The following is a 24,674-nucleotide window of genomic DNA, read 5'->3' on the forward strand; positions in this document are numbered from 1 at the left end:
GAGGCAGGAAGCCCAAGGCAGCCAGCGAGTCTGTCCTCGTCGGCCTTCCCCGTGTATTTTCATGAAACTATGCACCCCATGTTGGGCACAGCACGAGGCCGGCCCCCCTGCACTGCGGACACTGTGAGGCTACTCCTCCCGCAAGGTCAGCAGCCACCTGGCCCCCGTTCTAGCCCTCCTCACCCCGTGTGCAGCTCCCCATCCCCGTGGGCTGCGGGACGGCGCCGATGTTGCCCCTTTTGCACCAGGATTTGGGGTCTCTGCTGTGGCGCTGCAAGGTCTGGAGGGAGGAAAACGCGGCGTGCCTTGGCTGTGGCCTGCAGTGCTGCTGCACAGCCCCGGGTGGCACATCTGGCCCTGGCAAGACACATCTGTGGGGCAGACAGGCTGGCAGGCCCGGGAGGAAGCCCTCGGAGAAAGGACAGCTGTGTCAGCTGCCGGCCTGGCCCTCTCCTGTTCTCAGCTCGGCTGGCGCAGGGTAACTACCCGCCTCGAGCACCCAGCTCTGCCTGCCCGCGCATCCAGATATTCCACCTGGAAGCAGCAACAGCGATTACTCAAATGCACCGAGGAAAATCCCTGGCAGACTGAGGTGCTCAGTGATACTGTGAGATGCAGAAGAGCCCCTCCGGGCTGGGGGTGCACTGGGGTGAGGGGAGGCATAACCCCCACCTCTGCCCTCCCATCCCCGGGCAGCTGGGGCTTGGCGTTGCCTGCCAGCCCCACGAGCAGCCCCCGCGCACCCGGCAGGCGTTCGGAGCAGGCAGGGGGAGGGCAGCAAAGCCAGGGACAGAGCGGGGGCTGCCGACGTGAGCTCCTCAGCGGGGTGGCCAGAACGGGGCAAGGCGCCTGGTGGCGAAGGCGCAGAGGGAGAGGGATTTCCTGAGCACGGGCAGCCCAAGGATGGCCCCAAGGCCTCCAGTGCGGCCTCTCCCTCCACCCCATCCCGCACACCCTTGTTTTCACAGAGGTGCCTTCGCGCAGGAGGTGGGGGGGGGGCGGGACGCAGGAGGCAGCGGCTGGCAGCCATGTCGGTGCTGGTGCCGACAGGCCGGCTGGCATGTTTTTCCCCCCGGGAGGCTTTAGCAGGAGGCTGTGCATTTCTGGGAATTGTGTCGGGCAGGGAAGGAGGTTATTGTTCGAGCTGCAAGTGCGCGGCACGCTGATGAGATCAGGGCTCGGCGGTAGGGCAGCTGCGCCCTCCGCAGCGCCACTGATGGGGCGATAAGCTGGGGGGAGGCTTTTATCCTTGGCCCCCTCGCTGCAGGGAGAACTGGGCACCGCAAAACCCTGGGGATCCGGCTCCGCTTGGCCTCACCGTGCTGTTAGCAAGGGGCAAGGGGGTGTCCGGGGGGGGGGGTTCAAAGGAAGGGACGAAGGCAGGGAGGGCACTGCCTTCACCCTCTGGCACACCACAGGGCAGCTGCCTGCCCTGCTGACTTCAGCCACACAAACTCTTCCTCCCAGTCCTCCCAGTTCACCCAGCAGCCCCCTCAGATACATGAATTCAGCCCTAGGAGCTCCAATAGATGATGGGTGCCCTCACCGTGGGGGAAACCTGCCCTGCACAGACCCCTGCAGCCCTGCCGAAACAGCTTTCTCTCCAGCCATGGGTGGAGGGGGCCAAACGCTGCCTGTTTGCTGCCTGGATGTCACCCTCTGCCTCACCGGTGGGCAGCGAGGGGGGTGTCCCTACAGCCACTGCGTGGGCACTGTCTGTGTGTTCTCGGGAGGCAGAGGGACCACCGTGACCCCCACTGAAACACCGAGGGCCTTGTGCTCTGGCTGGGCAGCGCAGGGGAGGGTATTTCTGAGAAAAGGCCGCTCTGCGCTGCCCCAGCCCTCCCCGCCAAGCCTCTCCCTCCTCCCTCTCTGCCAGTCGATCCCTGTCTCAGCCCCTCTGAGGTCTCAGTCCCAGCCCTGGCTGCTCTGCCATCTGCATGCTTCTTTGCAGACAGGACAAAAGTCCCAGCGATCCCAAACCGTGTGGGAGACGATATTTGCAAAACCACCAAGAGGAAGAGGCTGGGGACCTCAAAGCTCTTGGCAATCCTTTGCTGCAGGTGAGCTGAGAGGTGCCACGTTTGCCCATGAGAAGCCAACCATCCTCCTCCTCCTCCTCGGGAGGATGCCTCCCTCCCCGTGCCGTGGCTTTTGACCCAGAGCAAGTCATGAGAGCCCGAGAAGGACACTGCCACGGAGGGGGCTCCGCTATCCGGAGAGCGTCCCCCCACCCTGGTCTGGAGGTCGCACTGGCGAGCAGGGCCAACATAGGAAACGCTACATGGGAAAGCCCTGTGTGAGAGCCCAGCAGCCCCTGCCTTCCCACAGCAGAGTTATCAAGGCACCAGTTCAGAGTGGCGCTTTCCATGGGCCAAAAGGGAAGTGCAGACACACCAGACTTCTCAGGGTCAAGGATGCTGGGCAAGCAGTGAGCCGAGAGGCTGCAGGGGGCAAGGGAGGGAACCGGGGCGTGGGGAGGGAGACACAAATAGCAAAATGAATGGCTTGAACTTCCTATGTTTTATGGAGGCGAATAAGAGACACAGAGGGGGAGAGAAAGGAGATCTGAGCGCTTGCCCACACTCTCACGCACGCATGGGGTGGCCCAGAGCCCGTAGCCCGTCGGGGGCTGGTGTGGCACGGCAGCCTGCACCCACTCGGCTGGCACGGCTCTGTGCCAGCTGCTCGTCTGGCCCAGCATCCCCCGAGAACACCTCACGAAGCATGACAGGCTGCTGCTTAGCACTTATTCCTTCCCCCTGTCGCTATTAATTTGAACAGCAGCCAGTATAATTAAAATCGTTAGAAGGAGGAGGTTTAGGGAACATCCAAAGTGTCTCAGAAGAGCGTTGGCAAAGCTGGAGTCCAAACTCCCCCCTGGCACTCACAACGAGCAGGGCCCAGGGAACTGTCATCTCCTCCACGTCCTCCCTTCCACACTCCCTGTTTCACAGGATGGCAGAGGCTGGGGTACCACGCAGGGTGGTCCTGGCCACATTCCCCTCTGTGGCTGCTGCCCGCTGCAGCCCGATCCTGCAGCCCTTCCTGGTGCAGGACTTGTCCCAGGAGGTCCAGATGGCAGCATCCCCAGGCACGGGCTACTCACCAGCAGCACCAGGAGAGATGCGGTGGGAGGCTGTGGGGAGTGGAGGACATGGAGCTGGTTTCTGTTGTGTTAGGAGGGCCTGTGCCACAAGACGAGGTGTGAAGAGGACCCTGGGCTCCTCAGAGGAGAAAACAGGACAGTCTGCAAGACAGAAATGCAAGCCACCATTTGTGCCAAATTCTCAAGGTTTTTTAAGGGTTTGACTGGAGGATTTTGGCTTCTCAGGTCCCTGGTGCCAGGGCTAGGAGACTAAGGACATTAGACAATCGCAGCAAGGAGGGAGACACAAGGCAGATCCCTGCCTCTGTTCTGCGTCTGGCGCAAGCTCATGTCTAGGGGATTGGTTCCCCTGTCTCTCTTCCTCCTCCTCCTCTCCCAAATCTGAGCTGTCCTGGGCTCAGGGAGGAACAGAATAACCATCCCAGGGCAGTCAGTGCTAGGAATGGCTTGTGCAGGACAACCCTCCTCGCCAGTAATGCCAGGAGATGGCCAAGAGTCAGAAACGCTCCATTGCCACTGAGACAGGCTCACGAGGGCGAAAAGGAGGGGAGACACATCAAAACCCCTCCCCAAAATCAGTGCTGCTCTGGAAAAGTCTATGGCAGCTGCTCCCATCTCCCGCGGTGCTGGATGAGGGCTCGGGGTCTACCAGCTGTCTGTTGTTCCCTGGATGGGGTCTCTCGCTACCAGCTCAGAGCCCAGGACAACCGAACATCCAGGCCCTGCGAGCTGTGGCCCAAGGCTGAGATCCTGGAGACTGGGGTGCACCTGAAATTTGGGGGTGTCTCAGGATAGAGCTTCTCCAGGGGTCTCATGGTGGCTAGGTGAGCAAGGCTGGGCCCAGGAGGGCCTCTCCTCTCTGCCTTCCCCAAAAGTGGACCAGATTGAGCTGCCAATGGTTGGGAGTGAGGGAAAGGGTGGGGTTTGGTGGCTGATCTCCAAATAAATGATAGTGAGTTGAATCTGCTGGGGATACTGGAAGCAAGGAAAGCTCATCGGACTTGATCCAGGCCATCCGCTGGGTCCAAAGCAGCTGAGAGTCACTTGGGAAACACTGTAGCCCAGTGGGAAAACCAGGTGAGATCTTGTGGGGTTTTATTTTGCAGCACACTCTCCTCCTGGCTCCACCAGCTCTGCCTGCCGAGGGGAGCTGCCAGCAAGGCACCATGTACAGAGACTTTGTCAGTGCCTCTGGGTGTGCAGGGGTCAGCTGAAGCCCCTTCCCAACCTCTCCCTCGAGGCCAGCTCCAGCGACAGGCTCGCCCCTGCTCTGTTTTTAGCACATTCAAGTAGCTGCTTTCACAAGAGGTAAAAGAAAGTTCACGGATCCGTTGACAGATCAGCCCAAGCAGGAATTTCTCTGGGAATTCCTGCAATAGCAGGTTGGCTCCCGCGGAGGTGGAGTTTCCTCTGGATCTACCTCCACCCAGGCTTGGGGAGCGCTCTGGCCACCGGCTCCACGCTCGGGGGGCTGGGCTGAGCGACGCCACTGCTGCTTCCCGGCCAAGGTCAGCCAGAAACCCTCCCTGCTCCGCAAAAGCCTGTCCTGTTAACCCTTGGGAAGAGTGGAGCTGCAGGCTGGCAGGGTTCGGCTGAAGATCTGGCCCGTGCCCGCAGGCATGCAGGGGCAGGGGGCATTTTCTTTTCCTGCCCAGCCGGCAGCGGACGGGGCTGCAGGCGTGAGGAGTTCATGCCGTTCTGTTCCTCAGGGACCCGCTGCCAACCAGGCAGTCGGGCCTGGGCGAGGACGGTCCGCCGCGGCGGGAGGCCGGCGTTAGTGGGGTGACGGGTTTCTTGCTCGGAGGCAGGGAGCGACAGGGTGACGGCGCTCGGCATCGGTGACTGTGCGCTCTGGAATCTGAGACACGTCCCCGGCCATACTTGTGGTCAGGAACCATCTTTGCGCTGCAGCGATACAAACCACATTCACAGTGGCAGCAGTGCCGCTTGAGCGTGTCTCTGACGCCAAGGACCGGTGTGACCCGACCCCACACACGAGACAGGCAGCTGCCCGCTTCCAAGGACCTCCAGAAGGTCCCCTTGTTCGGACTTATTTCCTCCTCCCTCACAGAGGTGGGCCTCTCCAAAATGGCACCCCCTCGCTTCACAGCCAGACCCTGCCAAGGGATGGAGGCTTTCCAGATGCTGCAGAGGCTCCAGACGGCGGGTTGGAGGGAACATGCGTTCGCAAACATGGGGCCAAGCCAAGAAGTTCCAAGGTAGCGCCAAGTGTCATGCCAAGGAGAAGAGGGTCTGGAGCTCAGGTCTGGTCTGAGGCCACCTCTGGTTTGGGGGATGAATTGAAATGTGTCTCGCACATCTGGGGAGCAGCTCTTGCTCGAGGGGATCCCAGAGGTCTGTCCAACTCCATGTGAGCTGCCATAAAGATTAGCAAGCTGGCAGCTTTAGGTACCTAACGGGCATCTTGGGGATCAGCCACCCCAGAGAGGTTTAGCACTGATCTGTTCAATCCTCCCCACCTTTGTGTGCTGGTAAAGCTAAACTCTGCCCTCAGTGACTCAGTTGCCAGAGGACAGAGCAGGGCTGGAGTGGAGCTCAGGAAGCCCTGGTTCCCAACACCTAATTGTGCAGCCTGAGGCCACACGTAGCACATCTCCATGCTTTCGCTTGATCGGCAGCCCCGCCAGGACAGGACACGGCCGCTCTTTACCAGCACAGTCAGGGCCTTCTCTGAAACATCCGTGCTTGGCGAGGGCTGTGAAGCTGGCTGTGCAAGAGGAGGCTTCGAAGTTGTCCCCCTGCCAGGAACCAGCTGGAGAGAGCAACAATATTCAGCAGCGAGTAAGTCCCATTGTGCAGCTCCCGGGGGAAAGTGCTGCCCTCGCACAGTCTACGAGTGCCACCTACAGGGGGGCTCTGCACCCCGGCCTGGGCACCCCAAACCATCCGTTCCCTCTCCACCCTTCTGTTAATTAGTCTCAAGTCCCTAAGGTCACGCTGGACTGGCTGTACAGCCCCACATCTCCATTTAGCCAGGCAGCGGGGCTAACCGCAGCACTGAGGGTGACCCACCGCAAGACGGATGCCATAGGTGATATTCTTGTGGTGCTTGATCACTGCTGGAGCTGCTTCTCTGGCCCCGAGCACCACAGGGCTGCTGATTCGAGTCGTCTTCAAAGCAGTGTTGCGGCTCCATCGGGATCAGCTCACCTGTGGCTGGTGCAGGAGCGAAGCGAGGCCCACCTGTGGCAGGGCTGGGCAGGTTATAAAGAGCAGGGCTCCCTACTCCCACCCTGGCTGGGATGTGGGTAAGGGTGCAGTGGTGCTCAGGCCTCCGTAGGGGGGGGGGGCACCTGGGGCCCAGCTCAGTGAGCCCTCAGCAGGGGGGGGGGCTCCCTGGGGGATGCCAGGCTGAGGGAGAGGAGACCTGGCTCAGCCACAGATGCCCCACGGCAACAATTTGGAACGCGCGTGTCCCTGCTGTCTCGGGGAGACCAGGGCGCTCCCCCTCCGCGCTCCCTCAGGGCGGCGGCCTGCGGGCTGTGAGGGGACGGACTACAGCCCCCACAATGCCCCGCGGCACGGGCCGTGCGGGCGCGGAGCACGCTGGGAGTTGTAGTCCCGCCGCGCGGCAGGAAGAGGCGGGCGGCCCCCCCGGAGGACTACAAATCCCGTCGTGCACCGCGCGCCGCCCGCCCTGACTGCGGTACCGGGGGCTGTGGTGGGCACCGGGCAGTCGCCGCCACCCCCCCCCCCCCCCCCCGCCTCCTTCCCCCGCCTCGTCCGGCCCCCGGGACCGGCCGCCGCGGGGAGCGGCGCGATGGGCGGGGAGGAGGAGATCGTGCGTATCGCCAGGCGGTTGGACAAGATGGTGGCCAAGAAGAGCGCGGTGAGTGGCGGCGGCCGGGCCCCCGCAGCCCGGTTGGGGTGAGGGGGCCTCCCCCTTTCCCCGGTTTCTGGTCCGGCGGCCGGGGCCTCCTTCTCCGCGGGGCCCCCGTCCTCGCTGCCGTGCTGCAGGGCCCCCCCACTTCTCCCTCAGTGCCCGTTGTGAGGGGGCCTCCCCTTTCCTCATCCCCCATGTTGGGGGCCTCCCTCTCTGTGCGGCCCCCCGTCGTTGTGGTGGAGCAGAAGCCTCCCCCCAGTCAAGGTGTTGCAGTGGGGTGGTCTACTTCTCCGTGGGCTCTGGTGTAGGATCCACCCCATTCCATCCTGCTGTCCGTTACTGGGGGGCGGTGGCTCCGTGTTTTCCCCCCCTGCTGCTGTGACAACTCATCCTTCCCACACTGTGCCCCCCACCCAGGCCTCATGCACCCCCTGCCCCACAGCTCAGCACCCTGGGGTTCACCCTGTGCTGCCTGCTGGGGTGTTCCCCTCCAGGGAAGCATCCTCAGCCCTCCCCCCCCCTCCTCACACTGGGGACCGTTGGCAAGGAGGATTCTTGTGCATTGTCCCCCAGCACTGGCCTGGGGCTCTGTTGTGCCCTCAGGAAAAACCCCAGTGCTTCTGTATTTGCCTCCTGCATCCCCATCCCATGCCAGCACCACTTCAGCTCACTCTCATGTGGCCTTTGGAGTGTGGAGGGCTGGCCTTGCTGCTGTCTGCACGCTGCGGGTCTCGCAGGGTGTGTTGTAGCTGTTGTCTCTGTCTGGGGGGCACAGAGCAAGTATTTCCCTACCTAATGGGCTATGTCGGCTGTACAAAGTGTTACGTAAGTGCTAAGGCAGCAAGATGGGTGACGAGGGTTTGTGAAGGAGGTGGGCTGTCGATCTATGTTTGGGGTGGGGGACAGGGCTTTCTGGGCCAGGGAGGGCTGTGGGGAAGGGGAGGTGGTGGGCGAGGAGGGGAAGGGGTTTGGGGAATGTGGTATTTGGGTGATGGGATGCTGGGCGCGGTTGTTGTGTGAACTTTTGGATGCTGGACTGGCTCTGCCAGCCATGGATAGGGGCAAGCGCTGGCACTCATGTAGCTGTTGTAACAACCCAGGAAAAAGTGTGTTTGGGCTAAACCGCAGCCTGTGATGTCTGTTCCCGTTGATGGCAGGTTTTCAACACCATTGTTGAAATAGGAAAGGAGCAACCTTGCAGAATTTGCTTCCAAGCTTCATTGAGAGAGAGGCAGCTTCTTAAATGAGCGGTATGCAATGTTTCCTCTTGGTTGGCATTTTATATGGTACTGAACCGTAGCGTGTTTATTGTATATCGGCTAACTTACGAACTCTTCCTGCAGGATGGTTGCCTGGAGTACCTGTTTGTTACTCTAGTTTTTGCATGGATCCCCATTTGCTGCCACTGTGCCAAGTGGCTCCATTTCTGATAACGGAGACAGGAATCACCCGGTCATTTTGTATGTTAAGGGCTGGATTTAATGAAGCCCGTTTGGCTGTTGGAGGAACGGAAAGGTGTGAAACTGCCTGAGTGGGAAGTCGCTCGTTCTGGGTACGGTAACGTGTGGTTTATGCTGGTGTGAGTTGCTTGTGTGCGCGCGCTGAAAGCTTTGACTTTGCTTTGATTTGGCTTTCTCAGCATCTGTTCTGTAGGGTGGCACTGGCAGCTGGATTGCTTCTTGCAGGGAATTGGAAACGGCCCTTCTGCGTAGGGAGGACAAGATCTGAGGACAGGGTCTGTCAGTGCAGGCTGCTTTGCTTCTCTACAGTTGTAGGCTCTGTAGGTCTTGCGCTGCAAATGGGCTTGGAGTGGTTGGTGTTTTAAATGTGCTGTTAAATGTGAGCACTAGAAGGTCTTGTGTGGAAGGGGGATGGGAGGAAAGAGCCAGCTGAACGGAGACGGACATACTCCAGGCTGAGATCTGCTGAGTGCTGCTGAAGGGTGACTTGGCTAGTGCTTCTGTCCCTGCCATTTCTCTGGGTGACTACCAATTTCAGGTATCTACAGATTGCTGAGTCAGATTTTTTTTCCTGGATCTGGGTTCTGGGCTGCAGAGCTGATAAAACTTATTATATGAAGCTTCCTTGGAAGTGACCAGCTCTTCAGTGTCACTGCTTGGTGGCTTTTCTCCTGGTATCAGCTCTTGTCCTGGGCAGAGTGAGGTACCAATATGAAAACTAGGAAACAACCACATTAAGTTTCATGCTGTGGAAAGAGAAAACTTTTAGCTCTGTCTCTGGACAGTGATTCTGAGCTTTAAGGGGGTGACTGAAGTTCTTGCAACTCTGCTAACCTGTTCTGGCGAGCTAATAACAACATCAATTGGGGCCCCCGAAACAGCGAGTCCGGTGGTAGGAATACTCTTGGAAGCCAAGCGGTGTTGCTGAGGGGACAGTTGTGATTCAGAGTGTATTTTTCAGGTGTTAAAAACAGTAGGCTTGCCAGGGAAGGATAATAAGCTAATGCTGCAGTGGTACCGTACAACAGCAAAGATCTGTAGCGCTCCAGTGCTCTTCTGGTTTGCCCATTCCAATATCTCAGGTGCCTCCAGACTGTGGGATCTACTGTCTCTCTGGAACAGCAATCCTGGCAGTAATCTTGCTGATGTTTTAGGGAAGGCTTGTTGGTGTTTTTCCCTTTGAATTCAACTTTCTGAATTTATTCCCAAGCTGTTGCATTTCTTCACTAAAAGCTGAGGCACTCATTCTGTTTCTCTTTTTCTCTCCAGGATGGTGCAATGGATTTACTGAAAGAACTGAAAAGTATGCCGATGACTTTGGACTTACTGCAGGTGAGTTGCACAGTTAGGGTAAAAAGCTGAAGTCTGCATGTGGATGAGTCTAAAATGTCGCCTAACTAAACCTAATAGCTTTCCTTTCACTTCTTGCCTCACTGAAAGCATCAAAATAAACATTAAATCCAGAAAACAGTACTGAATGGGAGTTTTGGCCTAAACAGCTCTGGGCCACCGTGTGCTGCCTGAAACTTGTGCACAGCTGCTGAGGCAAACCTGGGTAACTGCTCAAATCCCTCCTTCGGTTTCAAAAAGAGGAAAGACCAGATTAAAGCAGCAAACACAAAGGGCAGCCTTGGGAGAAGTTCTTTGAGTCTTTGTAATGGTGATATTCAGGACACTGGGGAGGTGTGAGCAGAATTACAATTCAGATTAAGATATGCATCTTGGATTTTTTCACTCTGAGCTTAGAATGTCTCTTACAGGTGTGTGGAGAAGGTGTTTGTGGGTGATGGGATGTCTAGCTTGTGGTTGGTTTGTGTAAGCTGGAGAGTGTCATCTCTTCCAAAGTTCTAAGGAGTTAATCATTCTGCCAGTCCTTGGATGCTTCATGGTTATTGCTTTGACTTCATCGTGCTTATTTCTGATTTTAGTTAGTAGCAAATAACGAACCTGTTCTTGAATGATTCATTTGGATGTTCACTTGCAGTCCACCCGCATTGGGATGTCAGTAAATGCACTGAGAAAGCAGAGCACAGATGAAGAAGTGATATCGCTTGCCAAATCCCTCATCAAATCTTGGAAAAAACTTTTAGGTAAGAAAATCAGCGTGTTCCTGTCAGATTCAATTTGTGAAGGAGCTGGCTTCAGCAGGAGACTGGGCTTCTTAAGAGAGCTTATCTGTTGATCTGAACAGAATATTCTAGCAAATCAGCCTTTACAATTGCACCCTCTGTCTTTCAAGTTTTGTCTCTGACCATGCATTCCTCTAGATTTAGCTCCCGTGTAGCTAGCTCATCCTTGAAAGAGCATTGACAGCTTCAGGACTATTCTTAACGTGTAACTGTCCATATAATAATTAGCAGTATTAGCTGTAGAAACAATATCTGCACTCTGAACCCTCTGCCCCTACTTGTGTGCATTGTGGCATTAATACAGCGTGTGCTGTCAAGCTTGTGCAACGACTTGTGAAGAGAAGTGCTGGAATGCATTTTGGGTGATGAGGTGGAGAAGGACCTTACTCTAACACCTTGTAGACAAATTCATGTGGACTGTTTCCTGTGGGGAAGGCTTTCCTGGTGATGAACACTGAGAAGCAGAAGCTTGTAATTCTGTCTGAGGAATCTTAGTGCTGATATAGCACAAACTAATGTTGAGTTACAGATGGAGGGATTACAAATATGATCTTAGTGGTTACCTTTGAGAAAAGAATGAGGCTGAGATTGGAAGGGCAGCTCTACCTGCATCCTGCTAGCAAGACCCGGTGTCTCCCACTCTATCCTAGTGGTGAAGTACCCCAGTGTGACATTCAAACACCTTTTACTTTTTGAACTGATCTCCTGGGCAGCTGTGTGTAACAAAGGGATGTGGTATTTGAGGCTAAATGAGATGTGGAGCTGGCTCTAGTCTGCACCCCAGAGCTCCCCATTTCTTGATAGGCTAAATGAGCGTTAGAAGCCCCATCTTCCTGTCCTGGATGGGGTTGTCACTTCCACATGAGGGTTGATGTGTATTGGCAAGGCTGAGGCAGTTTACCTCTGGGTTGAACTTGTTCTACAGTGTCATGAAAGTCCTCTCCAGGGCTGTGCTATTGGCTTTCAGCAGCACTTGGGGAAACACTAGAAGTTGTATTCCCAGAAGGACTGGCCTGTACTGGCCCTTCAGGTGGTGCTGGCTGGAAATGCTGCTTAAAGTGGTTCTTTAGAGAACTTGATCTAATCTGCACTCAGCAGCCAGGGTGTCTCTGAAAGGAACTTTTGTGATGGGGCATGTCTTGTGAGGAAGCTTACCTCCTTGGCAGGGAAGGTGATTGCTCTAGTTTGGTGAGGAAAGCTTTTGTTTGAATTACTTTCTAACTACAGGCAAGTGAAAGGTCTGTTGGAAAGCGTGAAAGACCATAAAGGCGTTCTTTCTCCTGATTCTTCTTGGAGAATAATAACTTGCTTTAGGCCAACACCATGTAGTGTGAAGACATTGCTTAGTGTGTGCAGGGTTGTAGCATACAGACCAGTTCTGAACCCTTTAGCATTCATTTCTCTTCTTTTGAATATAGATGCTTCGGAGGAAAAAAGTGAGGAGAAAAAGAAAAGCCTGTCCCTGCCAACATCTTCCTCGAAGGAGACTGGTAACTCAAGAGACCAAAGGTAATGCTTCCCTTTAACCAAAGATGATACTGCTATGGAATTTGAATTTTCTTAAGGCACCTTAATTTTCAAGTGTGAGTTGTGAGTTTTGCATAGTCAAATTCCTAATCAGAAACACCAGAAGTGTAGACTTCTTCAGAGAGGATCTGTGTGGTGTTTTTAATAAACTGTAATGCAGAAATATAGATCTGCAAAATACAGTGGTTTTAGTGAGTTTTTAAAATTTTATTCACATCTTATTTCATGTTTTTCTACTCTTGGTTATGTGTTGATTTTTCTATTGGTAAAACATTCCTCTGTTCTTTTTTTGTGTTGCATTTTTATATATTTTTGTTTATTTCTAACTTTGAACTCCTTAGAATGAAGATTTTTGGCCTTTGCAATCTCAAGTGATGGATGGGATTAATACATCACTCTACAGTAAAACTTCCATTTCTTTGTCCTTGGCAAGTCCCAGAAGTCCTCTTTTCACCCATCTGGCAGGTCTGCTGTGTGCTTGCTCCTTGCCATGCCCGTTTCCACTGTTGCAACTGCACTTGCCAAGCTGTTGAGTGGAGGCAGTGATCAAAGGGGAGGGGGCAAATGCAGTTTAAAGCTTTGCTCCAGAGACAGGAGACTTCTCCCAGTCTCAGATCCCAGGAGGGTGTGAGCTTTGTAGATTTAACCCTTAAGTGATTTAGCTGATTTCCCAAGTTTGCCAGAAGGTTCAGAGTATTAAGGCTGCAGTCCTGCTGGTTTGCAGGCTCTTCCATGCTTGCAGCCTGTCTGTTGGTCACTTGCTTGCCACTCTACCCTTCACTTTTCCTTTTCTGCTCAGATCTCTCAAGGTTTGATGCTTTGGTGTGAGCTTTTGCAGCTCTACACAGAGCTGCTGATGGAGAAGGCTACTGATGCTGAGCCAAGTCAAAGTTATCTCACTTCCATAAAATGTGAAAAAGGATTTGCTCAGTATTGCAGTGGAAGTAGTGGGGAGACGTCCCAGCCAGAATTGAATCTTGTAGTGCAACACGGGAGCTAGGGCTGTCTAGATCTGCTTGTGCGATACACCCAGTGGTACGGGGTAAAATCAGTGGGACGGAGTCTCCCAGCTGCTGTTCCCTTTTGTCCCATTGAGAGGAGGTGAGGGTTAGAGCCCCAAGAGCAGTGGGTGATAGTGGAGAAGGGTTTGCTGTGTGAGCTGAGAGAGTTGGTTTGAGCAGTATCACCAGCCTTGTGATGCAAATTACCTTCTCTTCATGATCCTGATACTCTAAAGTACAAACTGGGGCTGCCTTCCCCGGGGTGTGGACACAGGAAGGATTTGTTGTAGGGCTGATGAGGGTAGGGACTGAGTCAGCCATGAGTAGGAGTCTTTGTGCATGTCCTTACTGGTAAAGGGAGGTGGATTTCCCTCCAGGCTAAGGGCTGAAGCCTGTGTGGAAGTACTTGTTGGCTGTTCCTGATGGGGAAAGGAGAAGGCAAGTATTACTGACTTGGCTGGTACTGCTCAAGCCAGGAAGTAGTATTGCAGTTCAAAGAAAAAGGGAAGCTTCTGATTTAACCTTTGGAAAATTGACCTTGTGGAATGCGGAGCCTGGAGGGAAGGAAGGAAGTGAGAGATGTTCCCTGGGCATGTGGCAGTAGACACTTTAAGAGCAAAATGAGCTGGGCCTGCTAGGACCTGTGGTTTAAAGGCTGAGGCTCATAGTAATTTCACTCGGAGAAGGATCTTGGCTGTAGGTAGAGAGGCCAAATCCCACTGTCTCCTTGCCTTGTCAGACAGTTGTTGTGGGGTATGTGGAGTGGAGCTTCTGGCTTGTGCTGCTAATGCTCCACTGTGCCTTGATGTGCTGCAGATACTGCAGGGTGGGGTTTGTTTTTCCTCCTTGATGCTTTCTACATTTATTCAGCCTCCATCTTCTGAATGGCAAAGCATTCCCTTGGTTGTGAAGGATAAACAGAAGCAAATGGATTAGTGTACATAGACCAGCAGAAGTGGCTAGCTCCCGGTGTCAGCCTGTTGAGCCAGGATCTCTTCACAGAGACAGGAATGCTTATTCTCCAGTGCTGCAAAATAAATTAATCTGCCTTGACCAAAAAAAAAAATTTATTAGCAGTGAAGAGTCTTTGTTCTTCAGAGCACAGGCTGTGATGAAGGGAGTCTGACTAGTTGCTCAGTGTGTGATAGCTGGTTCAGCTGAGGCTGCTATCAAGACACCAAAGAGATCAGCTTGTATTCAGATATTTCAGCCACTTAGTCTGACAGATTTTGGCTAGGCCTTTCTCTTCTGTCAGGGAGAAATACTCAAATAGCTCTTGGCCTGAAACTTGTCTTGCTTTCTGGAACACAGATGTAGAAATCCCTCTGTAGTGACTAGAGACTGCGAGACCTGAAGGCTCTGGGCCAGCCAGCGCGGAGCTGGCACCTGTGAAGTTATATGCTGCATTACTGTAATCCAAAGCATATTCTGTTGTGCTGTAGTATTTTAGACCATTAGTGTAGTGCATTTTAATGGGCTATGTCTAATGTTTCTCTGTTTCTGGCAGCATTTTTCTTTTCCAGGATTCTCTAAACTGCCTCTATTAGGAGGCATTGGATCTGTGGCCTGAATTCAGCTCTTCCATGGGATTTTCTTCCAGTGCAGCCCTGAGTTCTGCTCACAGCCCCTGGCTGTTGCTTTGCCACCATTTTGTTCCAGTGTAACTTTTTTTACATATAAACCTTCGTTGCTGGGATAGATTTACAAGCTCTTTCTCCTGTTTAACAGGAACAGTGTGAACCACAAAGATTTCCTGAAATAAGTCTTCTAGGTGTGTTTGAGCTCTATTTCCCAACTATTCTAATTATAAACTAATTTATAAAGCTTAATAAATAACTTTCTGTACAGTCTTTGGAATGGCTGAGAAGTCTGTTTCATCTAATTTGTAAGTGATCAGTTGTCATCTCAGAGCATGTATGACGTGTATGTAGGCGAATATGTCTGTACTCATCAGCATGGGATAACTGCATCTTGTTCAGCTTTTTTCCACCTCCAGAGAATAAACATCTAAATATTTAAGTCAGTAGCATTTGCAGATAGAACCTTCCTGAATATCAATTGTTATCTGTGCAAATACTAGTTTAGAGACACGGCTTTAAGTATTGAATGTGTTGAAGGTCGGTGTTGAGAGTTCACATGCAGTGTTTTGCTCTGGGAGACCTCAGTGTCACTGTTGCTTGCAAAATGAGACAAAAGTTAAAGCTAGAAGAGCTCGCAGAAAGCTGCTCCTGCCACCCCTCCCACGACAGCCCAGCCTCTGCCCACGCTGTCCCTGACAGGCCTTTCTCTAAGCTCTTTGACAACCCTAAAAAACCTCAGGGTAAGACACTTCCACAGCTGCCCTTGGCAGTATATTCTAATTCGTAACTTGCAAAGCTTTACAATTTGAAACTTGCTCTCAGTCAAAACCTGTCTTGTCAAGACCATTTCTTCATGCTGTTGTCTTTAGCAAGTATGGAGGATTTTTCCTACCATCTTCCTTTGTAACAAGTTTTCAGTATTTCAGGACTCATCTCCTCTAAGTCTTCCCTGCTGCAAGCCACCCCAATTCCTTCAGTCTTTCCTTTTATTGTAGGTGTTTTCTAGGTTTTTTTTGCCTTTGTACTTTGGGAAGTCTCATTTTTTCCAAACCATTTTACACGACATGATCAGCTGTGATATTTAGATGAGTTATTCCTGAGTTGTGTATGCTTTGCTATATGCACCCCCGTGCGCGCTGCCTGTGATCTGTGCACAGCTGCTTAAGCACAAAAGTACCTGATGGCGATTTGTACACTCCAGATGGGGGAAGATCAGCATCTGATTGGTTATTTGCAAACTAAGTTGGTTGTTCTTTTTGTAATATGTGCGGTGCAAAACCTATTGAATGTTTTGAGCTGTTTGGACACAAATATGTTCCTTTATAGCCTCCTGCAGTGCTGACCAGTAAAACAAGCTGGTAAAAAGTGGTTTTTATTCAGCTACTGGTCAAAGAGAAACAGTAAGCTCACAATAGAATCTCCCTCATAGAGTGCATCTATTTCATCTGAGCAAGAAATTAAACTTCTGCTATGGTTTGACTCCTGAACAATTTGGTGAAGCTGCACTGGTGGATGCTTCTTAAAAGGGCCTGGTGAAGTTTTGAACTGTGGAAATCCAGTAGCCCCAGTGATTATCTACAGGTTTTGAGGCACTGCAGAGCCAGACTGGGCTTGAATTTAGCAGCAGCAGGGTCTCCCAGGATAAGTTCCTGAATCTGGCTGGTTCAGTTTGTGCAGCAGCAGATTCGGAAGGTTTCCAGCTTAGTGCTGTTTTTCCTGTGGGCTGATAATCCCCTCTGGGACAGTGTAGTGGAAGTGCCTGTTCATAACAGATTTATTTTTGATGGCAAAGAACTGGCAATAGTGACCCAGCTTAACAGCAATTGTCAAGCCACTTGGATCTTCAAGGAGATGTTGCTGGTATAGCATGGGTGAAATATCAGGGTTTCTCTTTTTATTTTTATTTTATCTCTTACTACATTAATGTTACCAGACATTGGCCATAAATACAGTGCATTTTATGGCCCAGACACCAAAGTCAGAGCAATCACTGCTGAAAAAATTGCTGTTCAGCTGCCTAGATTTAAGGGTGGGGAGGGGGGGAAGCTCTATAAAATCTGGCAATCATAATAGTGCAAAGCTTTTACCAGCAGTATTTGCAGGGCTAACTAACTCTACGTGCAGATGTTAGGCTTTATGGGCATGATGTCTCAGCCCCGTGGGGGTACACCCAGCTGAACTGCTCGGAGAAGTCACTTCTTGGGCATGCAGACCTTGCAGCGGTGTGTGCCAGCCTGGCCTGCGCGGGGACTCAGCCTGCCCGCACTGTGCTGTGATCATTGGGCAGTGATTCTGTGCCTTTGTCTCTCCAGCTGGCTCCCCTGGCAGATGACCTGACTGAGTCAGGCACAGCAGGCAGGTGTTTGCATTCCCTTGCCTGTGCCCATGATTGCTTGCAGGTGGAACTGAAGTTATTTTTGTGAGTGAAGCAGTATTTATTAGTCCTGTGCTAGCCTGGCACCTGTGCAAGCTGTGTGTGGTTGTGCAGGGGTGCTCTTCTGTGAGATGAGTAAGCAGAGTCTTGTCCAGATTACAGGAAAAAGGAGGATCCTCTTATGTGTTACGCTTTGTTGGTTGTTTTAATATCAGCTGAAGGAGCCATTTTCTTTCTTTTCCTTAGCACGGCAGCTCCTTCTGGAGGGGCTAGTGTAGGCTTCTCTGATTTCTGCCCCAGAAGGCAGCGTGCTGCACTCCTTGTTGGCTACAGAGAGCTCGAGTGATTTTTTGTTTAGCTGTTCTCTTCCCTACATCTTGGCAGTAAAGGATGAGAGACGAGGAACCAGCTGAGATTAACCAGCTTCTGCTCCCTTTTTGCTGAGAGCAGTTATGGACCCAGTGTCCTGTGAAGGAAGAAAGGTGTAAAGCACCAAGCATCTGTGCGTTATGCTACCAGACCGAGAGTGCTCATAGTCTCAGGAAGTCCTGAGTGTAGGATGGTGTCCGACAGCTTCGTAATATTTTCACTTGATGCCCAGTGGTGCAGAAGTTGCGATGTATTGAATAACAGAGGTCGGTTGGCAGGCCTGCTTTGTGGATTAAACCCTCCATGTGCAGTCAGCAGAGTCCCCAGGAGAGCTCGTGCCTGGGTGGATGGTGTTGGTTGCTCTGTGCTGATCTGGGGCAAGTGTCTTTGCACTATTTTCCTCTGACTGGTTTTGTATTATGATTAACAGGATGCTTGGCCACATACCTGCTGATCTCTGCTCTCAGTGACCCGAACTGAGACATTCTGACAGGTGAAGTTTCTCTTTTAGCTCCAACAAAAGGCAGGAGCCTCCGAAGACTCCGACCACCCCCAAAATTACCACCTTCCCTCCGGCACCCGTCACCTGCGACGCTGTCCGCAACAAATGCAGAGAAATGCTGACAACAGCTCTGCAGGCTGATGGTAAGTTCTGGGGGAAATGCTGCATTGTCTGGAGTGCTTCACAGCTCCTGGTGCATCCTGACAGAGACCTGCACGTAGGTCAGCCCCAGCTCCTCTTAGACACGCTCTTCCGGAGCAGCCTTGTCAAAGGATTATTGTCATCAGCTCAGTCTAGCCACCGGTCACCCCTTTCACAAACTGGCTGGCATTGCAGCATTTTTAGGTGCTTGCACGTGGACCTGGCTTGAGCCAGAGGCACGGCTCTGGGTCAGGTAATGGCTGTTAAGAACGTGGGGTTAAGTGGGGTCTTCTGCTCTGCAGCCTGGGGTGGTCTGGCCAGAAGTTTCCTCTTCAGGTGTGCAGGTATTTGCTTCCCTTTCTAAGTCTCAGTCTTGTCTGATTGCTGCAAGGTGAAGCTGTCATCTCTGCTTACCCCTGGGGCACAAAATGAGGCTGTAAATACCTGGGATTTATCAGTCGTGGTGCTTATGCCAGTCACCATCTGCTCTCCGACTCCCCTGCTGCTGCAGGCTGGAGCCCCCGAAGTACCGTGGTCCTCTGGATCTGGTGTGCAGCAGGTCTCTTGCACTCAGGCTGTGCCGTCTAAAATGAGGCAACTGCAGGTGCTCAGCATCTCTGACAGATTTTAAACACTTCAAGCGGAACACGTGCTTGTGGACAAATTGCAGATCCTTTTGGAGAATTGGGGTCTAAGCACTGCGGTGTTGCATTAATTTGGAGCCAAGGAATGTAGACGGCAGATGGAGAAGTTCACAAAGTCTTTATTTCTAGCCTTCCTGTGCACTTGCATGTGTTTATATATATGCTGCTATAATTATTATTAAGTAATTTAAATATATGTAAATACTATGTAACTCTTAGAAAAACCCTTTCCATATGAAGTCTGGGAAGGAGTCCCCTTGAGTCTTTATCTAAGCTCAGCCCTGTTCTGCCCTATCTTCCCTGCTTTATGGTGTTGGTTACCATACCTGGGGTCCACACTCAGTAGTTATTGCTGTTTAACTGACGTGTGAAAGAGGGGAGGGACAGAGTCCTGAGGAGAAGGGAAATGAAGGCTTGATTCTGCTTGCAGGCTCTGACAGATTGTTGGTGTGAGTAGAGCTACTTCTCATTGACAGCAATATCTGATGAGACTCAATTCCTGTCTATGTATGTTTGATTTCAACTATACCAAGAATATATTGGAAAACTACGTTCTGAGACCGAGGTTCTTGTTAGCTTAGTCTACTGCAGTCCATCTCCTAGAAAGGCAGTCTGTGCCCTCTGGATGGGTCTGTTTTCATCACTGCCCTTTTCAGAAGGGTCAGAGGGTAGCTAGATCAAAGGCTGAGATGTCATTTGATGGAAAGAGCATGTAAATCAAAATAACAAACTATCGAGATTTCTATCTCAGAAATCCGGAGCCTGGGGACCTCTTGCCTGGCTGGAAGTCACTGACCGTGGGTGTCTTGTCTTACAGATGACTACATTGCCGTTGGCGCCGACTGTGAGCACATAGCAGCCCAGATTGAAGAATATATCCTTGCTGTACGGGGCTTCCTAAGGGCCTGCGTGCCTCCAGGCCATGAAATCAATGTGCTTGGAGGAGAAACGGGCCAGTCTTTCTTTGCATTAATGTTCTGCTGCAACTCTGCTTGTCGGGGTTCTGGGTGGGGTTCCAGCCCTGCTTGGCTGAGTCCTGGGTCCCTGAGGAGCCACCAGTGCGGTGTTGGGAGCTCAGGGCAGACCTCGTGCTGGGGTGATGGACGTGGTTATCCCCTTCCTGTTTGCACCAGCGTGGACTGTGATCCCCAGTCTGTCCTTCCCATCAACGTGTTACTTCCTGCTCTCAGCTCTGCTTCCAAATCCACGCAACTTCCCTGTGCATCCCTGTTGTGGAGAGTGTGCTGACAGAGATGAAAGCAATGGGAAGGAGGGAGCAATGAGGATCAAGTTGCATGTTGATTTGAGATCAGGCAGGAGTTTTCTTGGTTTGGGGGCTGTGGGGTGGGAGGTGCAGCTGGGCTCTATTAGTGGAGGGTTTTGTGGCTGCCCTCCTGAGAGAAAGAGCAGGTTGAAGCACCGGAGCATAACTGAAAATAAAGATCATTCCCAGCACAGTGAAAAAGCCAGAACTGAAAACCTTGGACTCTGGGATTGTGTAAGTCTGCTCTCAGATCCAGCAAAACCTCCCAGAGCAGACACTGCTGTTGGGTCCTGGCAGTGGGTAACACTCCCTGCTGTTCACGAGTGGTGTAGAAGGTGGTTGGAGACCTCTGGGTTGATTGCAGACTCCTTGACTGCCATGTACGCATATACCAAGATGTCAAGAACACTGACATGAAATACAAAAACCGAGTGAGGAGCCGCATCTCAAATCTGAAGGACTCCAAAAACCCTGAGCTGAAAAAGAACGTGCTGTGTGGGGTGATCACCCCCGAGCAGATCGCAGTGATGACCTCGGAGGTGAGAAAGCCTGAGGAGCTGGGTTTGTGTCTTACAGGGGCTGTGTCCTGGGGTTTAGCTTGAAGCAAGGGGCTGATCTGCTGCCAGGGTTGTGTATTTAGGACAAGAGGGAATGGCCTCAAGCTGTGCCAGGGCAGGGTCAGACTGGCTCTTAGGAAGGATTTCTTTGCAGAAGGGGTTGTTGGGCGTTGGAATGGGCTGCCCAGGGCAGCGGGGGAGTCCCCATCCCTGGAGGGGTTGAAGAGTCGGGTTGACCCAGCGCTGAGGGATCTGGTGGAGTTGGGAACGGTCAGTGTGAGGTTCATGGTTGGACTGGAGGATCTTCAAGGGCTTTTCCAACCGAGATGATTCTGGGATTTCTCACCAGCTGCTGCCAGAGTACACGGGGAGTGAGCGAGCAGTGGGATTTGCAGTATGGAGAGTAGTCTGTTGGTGCTTCAGATCATTGTGGGGGGCTAGGGGTGAACCAGAAACCAGGAATGAAAGGTTTCTGGTCTTAATACCCATCTGTTAGGCCACCCTGTCTCACAGACTCTTTCCACTGTCGTGGGTGTGGTGGTAAAACTTGACAGATGTGATTTTATTGCTTTTTTTTTGAAAGGAAATGGCCAGTAACGAGCTCAAAGAGATCAGGAAAGCCATGACAAAAGAAGCAATCCGGGAGCATCAGATGGCCAAGACAGGAGGGACGCAGACTGACCTCTTCACCTGTGGGAAATGCAAGAAGAAGAACTGCACCTACACGCAGGTTAGTCCTCCTGCTCCTACGGCCTCTGCACAGGGCACGCTCCATCATGGTCACGAGCTCTTACTGCTCCGTGACAGACCCTGCAGCGTTGCACAAATTCTGCCACTGCTGGAGAGAATGTTTTTTGTACACTTGGAGGCTCTCTAAAATGTGCTGGTTTATACAGTGGTTTTGCACACATTTCCTCGGTGCTGCTTGTGTAACTTTTTTTGGCTCATTTGTACAAGAGCAGGGGTTGTGCAGCACTGAGGAAGCTTTCAAAAGTACAGCAGTGTTGCTTGCTGTGTAGCTTGGGAGAGCTGCGTGTTGAGAGCAGGTGTGGGAATGTGGAGATTCAGACAAAGGAGTGGGTAGCATCGAGGAGAGAGACAGCAGAAACCAAGGCAGGCATGTTGATGGTATTAAAAGTACAAATTAAGAATGTAGATAAGCTGTGGCTGGATGAATCCCAACTTAAAATCAAACAGCATGAAACAGGTGAAACATAAGGAATAAATGAAGCAGGGATGTGAGCAGGCAGAAGGGGATTTTCTTCTCAATGGGCAGCTGCTGGAAGCCTCATGCGTTACCAGTGCTTTTAGTTCCCATGTTTGTACCAGGCGTCTGGAGATAAATGTGCCTTTGCAGTGAGTCAGCGCTTCAGAATGTGCAGATACCCACAAACGCACCAGCCACCACGCGATCGCTGCCGAGTGGGTGCGCGCAAAAACGGCCTCTGCAAGCGCCGAGTGAAACTCCCTCCGTGCGCTTGGACTTGACGTGCAAACGCAGCTGAGAGCCAGGCAGCCGAGCGGGGATTTTCCCTTGGCTCGGCAGCAGCCTCGTGGCCCCGCGGGCTGGCCCAGGCGAGGGGCCTGGCTCTGCCAGCGCGTCCCCGTGAGTCAGCTGGAAGCTCTGCCTGGGCTGTCCCGCTCGCCTCGGCAGCACGTGGGACTCTGGAGTTGAGGCAGGTGACGACAGCGTCTTCTAAATAGAAATATCAGAAGGTTTTCTGTGTTTTTACGAGTTTCCCAGTGAAATCGCTATTTGGTGACTGAGATGTTGCAAGTTCCGAGTAGACGAACTGGCATTTCTGAAAGTGTTGGAACCAGGCAGTAACATTGGGTGAGAATTACAGAACTTAGCTATCCAGCATGCTTGCAAAACATGCTTAATTTGCATCATGCGAATACTGTGACTCTTGCATATTGGGTAATTACACATGTAGATCAGTGTAATTGCCCCTCGGCATAGTTCTGCTGTCTGACTTGAGCAGGGAGTGCCAATATTTTCAGTGTAGATCTGCCTCGTGGTATTCAAATGCCATGAAAATCTGATTTTTAGCTAAGTATGTGTTTCTGGCAGGAGCCTGTCAGAGGCAGCAGCCACATCTGGGTTAAATTCCTGAATTCTGGGTTAAGTTCCTTAATGGCTGAAATACAAAACAGCCTGGAAGTGTGCAGAACCTGGTAACCCAGAGCGTGTGTCTGTGAGGTCAGGATGTAGGACTGGTCTGTAAATGGAAATGGCTTGGGTGGGGGTTTTTTTTGTGTTGCCGTGGAGCCTGTGCTTGATGGGCTGAGGGTTTTGTTGTCTCGCTGCTGGCTGCATCCCTTCCTGGGGGACAGTCCTGGGGGGGCACCAGCTGTGGGTATGTCCCCCTCCAGAGCCACCCACAAGGAATGAACAGCAGAGAGGGTGAGGAGGGGAATCTGCTGCCCCAAAACATGCCACTCTGGGTAGTGTCAGGCTAGAGAAGGGTCATGAGGTGTGTGTACCTCTGTGTGAAACAATAACCACACTCCTTTTGCTCTGCTGAGCCTCGGGGTCTCACTGATGGAGCACAGGTCTTATGAGGAGTGGCTGAGGGAACTGGGGGGGTTTAGTCTGGAGAAGAGGAGGCTGAGGGGAGACCTCATGGCCCTCTCCAACTCCCTGAAAGGAGGCTGCAGAGAGGGGGGATGAGTCTCTTGAACCAAGGAACCAGCGCCAGGACAAGAGGGAATGGCCTCAAGCTGCGCCAGGGCAGGGTCAGACTGGCTCTTAGGAAGGATTTCTTTGCAGAAGGGGCTGTTGGGCGTTGGAATGGGCTGCCCAGGGCAGGGGGGGAGTCCCCATCCCTGGAGGGGTTGAAGAGTCGGGTTGACCCAGCGCTGAGGGATCTGGTGGAGTTGGGAACGGTCAGGGTGAGGTTCATGGTTGGACTGGAGGAGCTTCAAGGGCTTTTCCAACCCAGATGATTCTGTGATGGTGTGATTTTGGACAGAGTGACCCCAGCATGAGTCCCTGGTGCCAGAGAGATGGGGAGTTCCCTGTGACACCCCCCCCCCCCCCCCCCACCTCCATGGGCCCACGTGCGGTGCCTGGCTCTCACATCCCTCGTGTCCTCCCCCAGGTGCAGACCCGCAGCTCCGACGAGCCCATGACCACCTTCGTCGTGTGCAACGAGTGTGGGAACCGCTGGAAGGTAGCACACCAAGGATATTACTGGCACTGAGGGGTGTTAGGGTGGCTGCACCCGCCATGCTGCAGAGGCTTAGCTGCTGCCCTCGGAGGTGCTTGCCAAACACTGACAGGCTCTAGCAAGTCATCTGTCCTCCCAGCGCAGAGGCGAGAGCTCCTGGGTTCATCCCATCTCTGCAGACCAGCTGGGGTCGAGTCTCACTTTTGCATTTCCCTGCCTCCCTCCTCACACCCCCTCTTCTGCCATGACCAGCTTCACAGTGCTTTCCATGCTCCCTCTGCCCCCCGAGAGGTGGTGGTGCTGACATTCAGAATTTTAAAACTGCTCTTTTACACTGCGCCCAGAGCTCGGGGGTGAGCAGAAATCTCCCGGTCAGTGGCAAGCAGAAATGGTGCCACGACCACGTGCCAAAGAGCCGCAGCCGAGAGATTCAAACGGGAGCCCTGTTTGGCCCCAGCTCCAGGGGCTGAGCCCTGCCTCTGCGGAATCCCCAAGCCCTTGCCAGCTTCAGACACGAGACCATCACCTGGATCCCCATCTAGGCAGCACACGCATGACCTGCAACTCCCTTTAGGCCACCAGGTTTTTCTAATCGGGGTTTAAACTCCCTTCTCTTGCAGTTCTGCTGATATGTGCCATGGCCCGAGAGCGGCAGCCAAACGCAGAGCGGAGCGCAGCCTCCATACGCCGGCTCCCACGGCAATTGTGTATTTGTGTCCCGAGTGAGTTTTGCATTGTCACGCGCTGAGCGCCGCTGCCTCTCCGCTCGGGGTGGAGAGCCACGGCTGCGGGCTGGCAGGGTGGCAGGAGAGCTCACTAAACACACTTAGTCGTTATTTTTCTCATCTAAGCGAGTATGGTCACGTTTTCTTCAAAAACTAATATTAAACGTTTTTGTCAGTTTCTGACTTTTATTTGAACACTGTGCGTGCAGCACTTGGGGGTTTTTTTGCGGCGTGGAATGGCGTGGGAGCTTGACGGAGGGTCGGTGTCCAGGTGG

General features: G+C 52.7%; 1 protein-coding gene across 4 annotated transcripts; it reads left to right on the forward strand.

The window, feature by feature from the left end:
• The first annotated feature begins 6,757 nt into the window (after positions 1-6,757).
• Positions 6,758-24,594, forward strand: TCEA2 (transcription elongation factor A2). 4 transcript variants are annotated; one of them, XM_074887818.1, is made up of 12 exons: positions 6,832-6,959; positions 8,111-8,203; positions 8,297-8,505; positions 9,683-9,745; positions 10,398-10,503; positions 11,961-12,051; positions 17,905-18,038; positions 19,498-19,554; positions 20,329-20,483; positions 21,085-21,231; positions 23,606-23,677; positions 24,295-24,594. In XM_074887818.1, exons 4-12 carry the CDS (start codon positions 9,692-9,694, stop codon positions 24,301-24,303), a joined length of 825 nt encoding a protein of 274 aa, XP_074743919.1. In that variant the 5' UTR covers positions 6,832-6,959; positions 8,111-8,203; positions 8,297-8,505; positions 9,683-9,691; the 3' UTR covers positions 24,304-24,594. The 4 variants fall into 4 exon arrangements, with proteins under 4 accessions (XP_074743918.1, XP_074743917.1, XP_074743919.1 ...); XM_074887819.1 differs by lacking the exon at positions 8,111-8,203 and having other exon boundaries at positions 6,895-6,959; XM_074887817.1 differs by lacking the exons at positions 8,111-8,203; positions 8,297-8,505 and having other exon boundaries at positions 6,758-6,959.
• The last annotated feature ends 80 nt before the right edge of the window (positions 24,595-24,674 follow it).

The sequence above is a fragment of the Strix uralensis genome, chromosome 18 (genome assembly GCF_047716275.1).
Source record: "Strix uralensis isolate ZFMK-TIS-50842 chromosome 18, bStrUra1, whole genome shotgun sequence".
NCBI lineage: Eukaryota > Metazoa > Chordata > Aves > Strigiformes > Strigidae > Strix > Strix uralensis.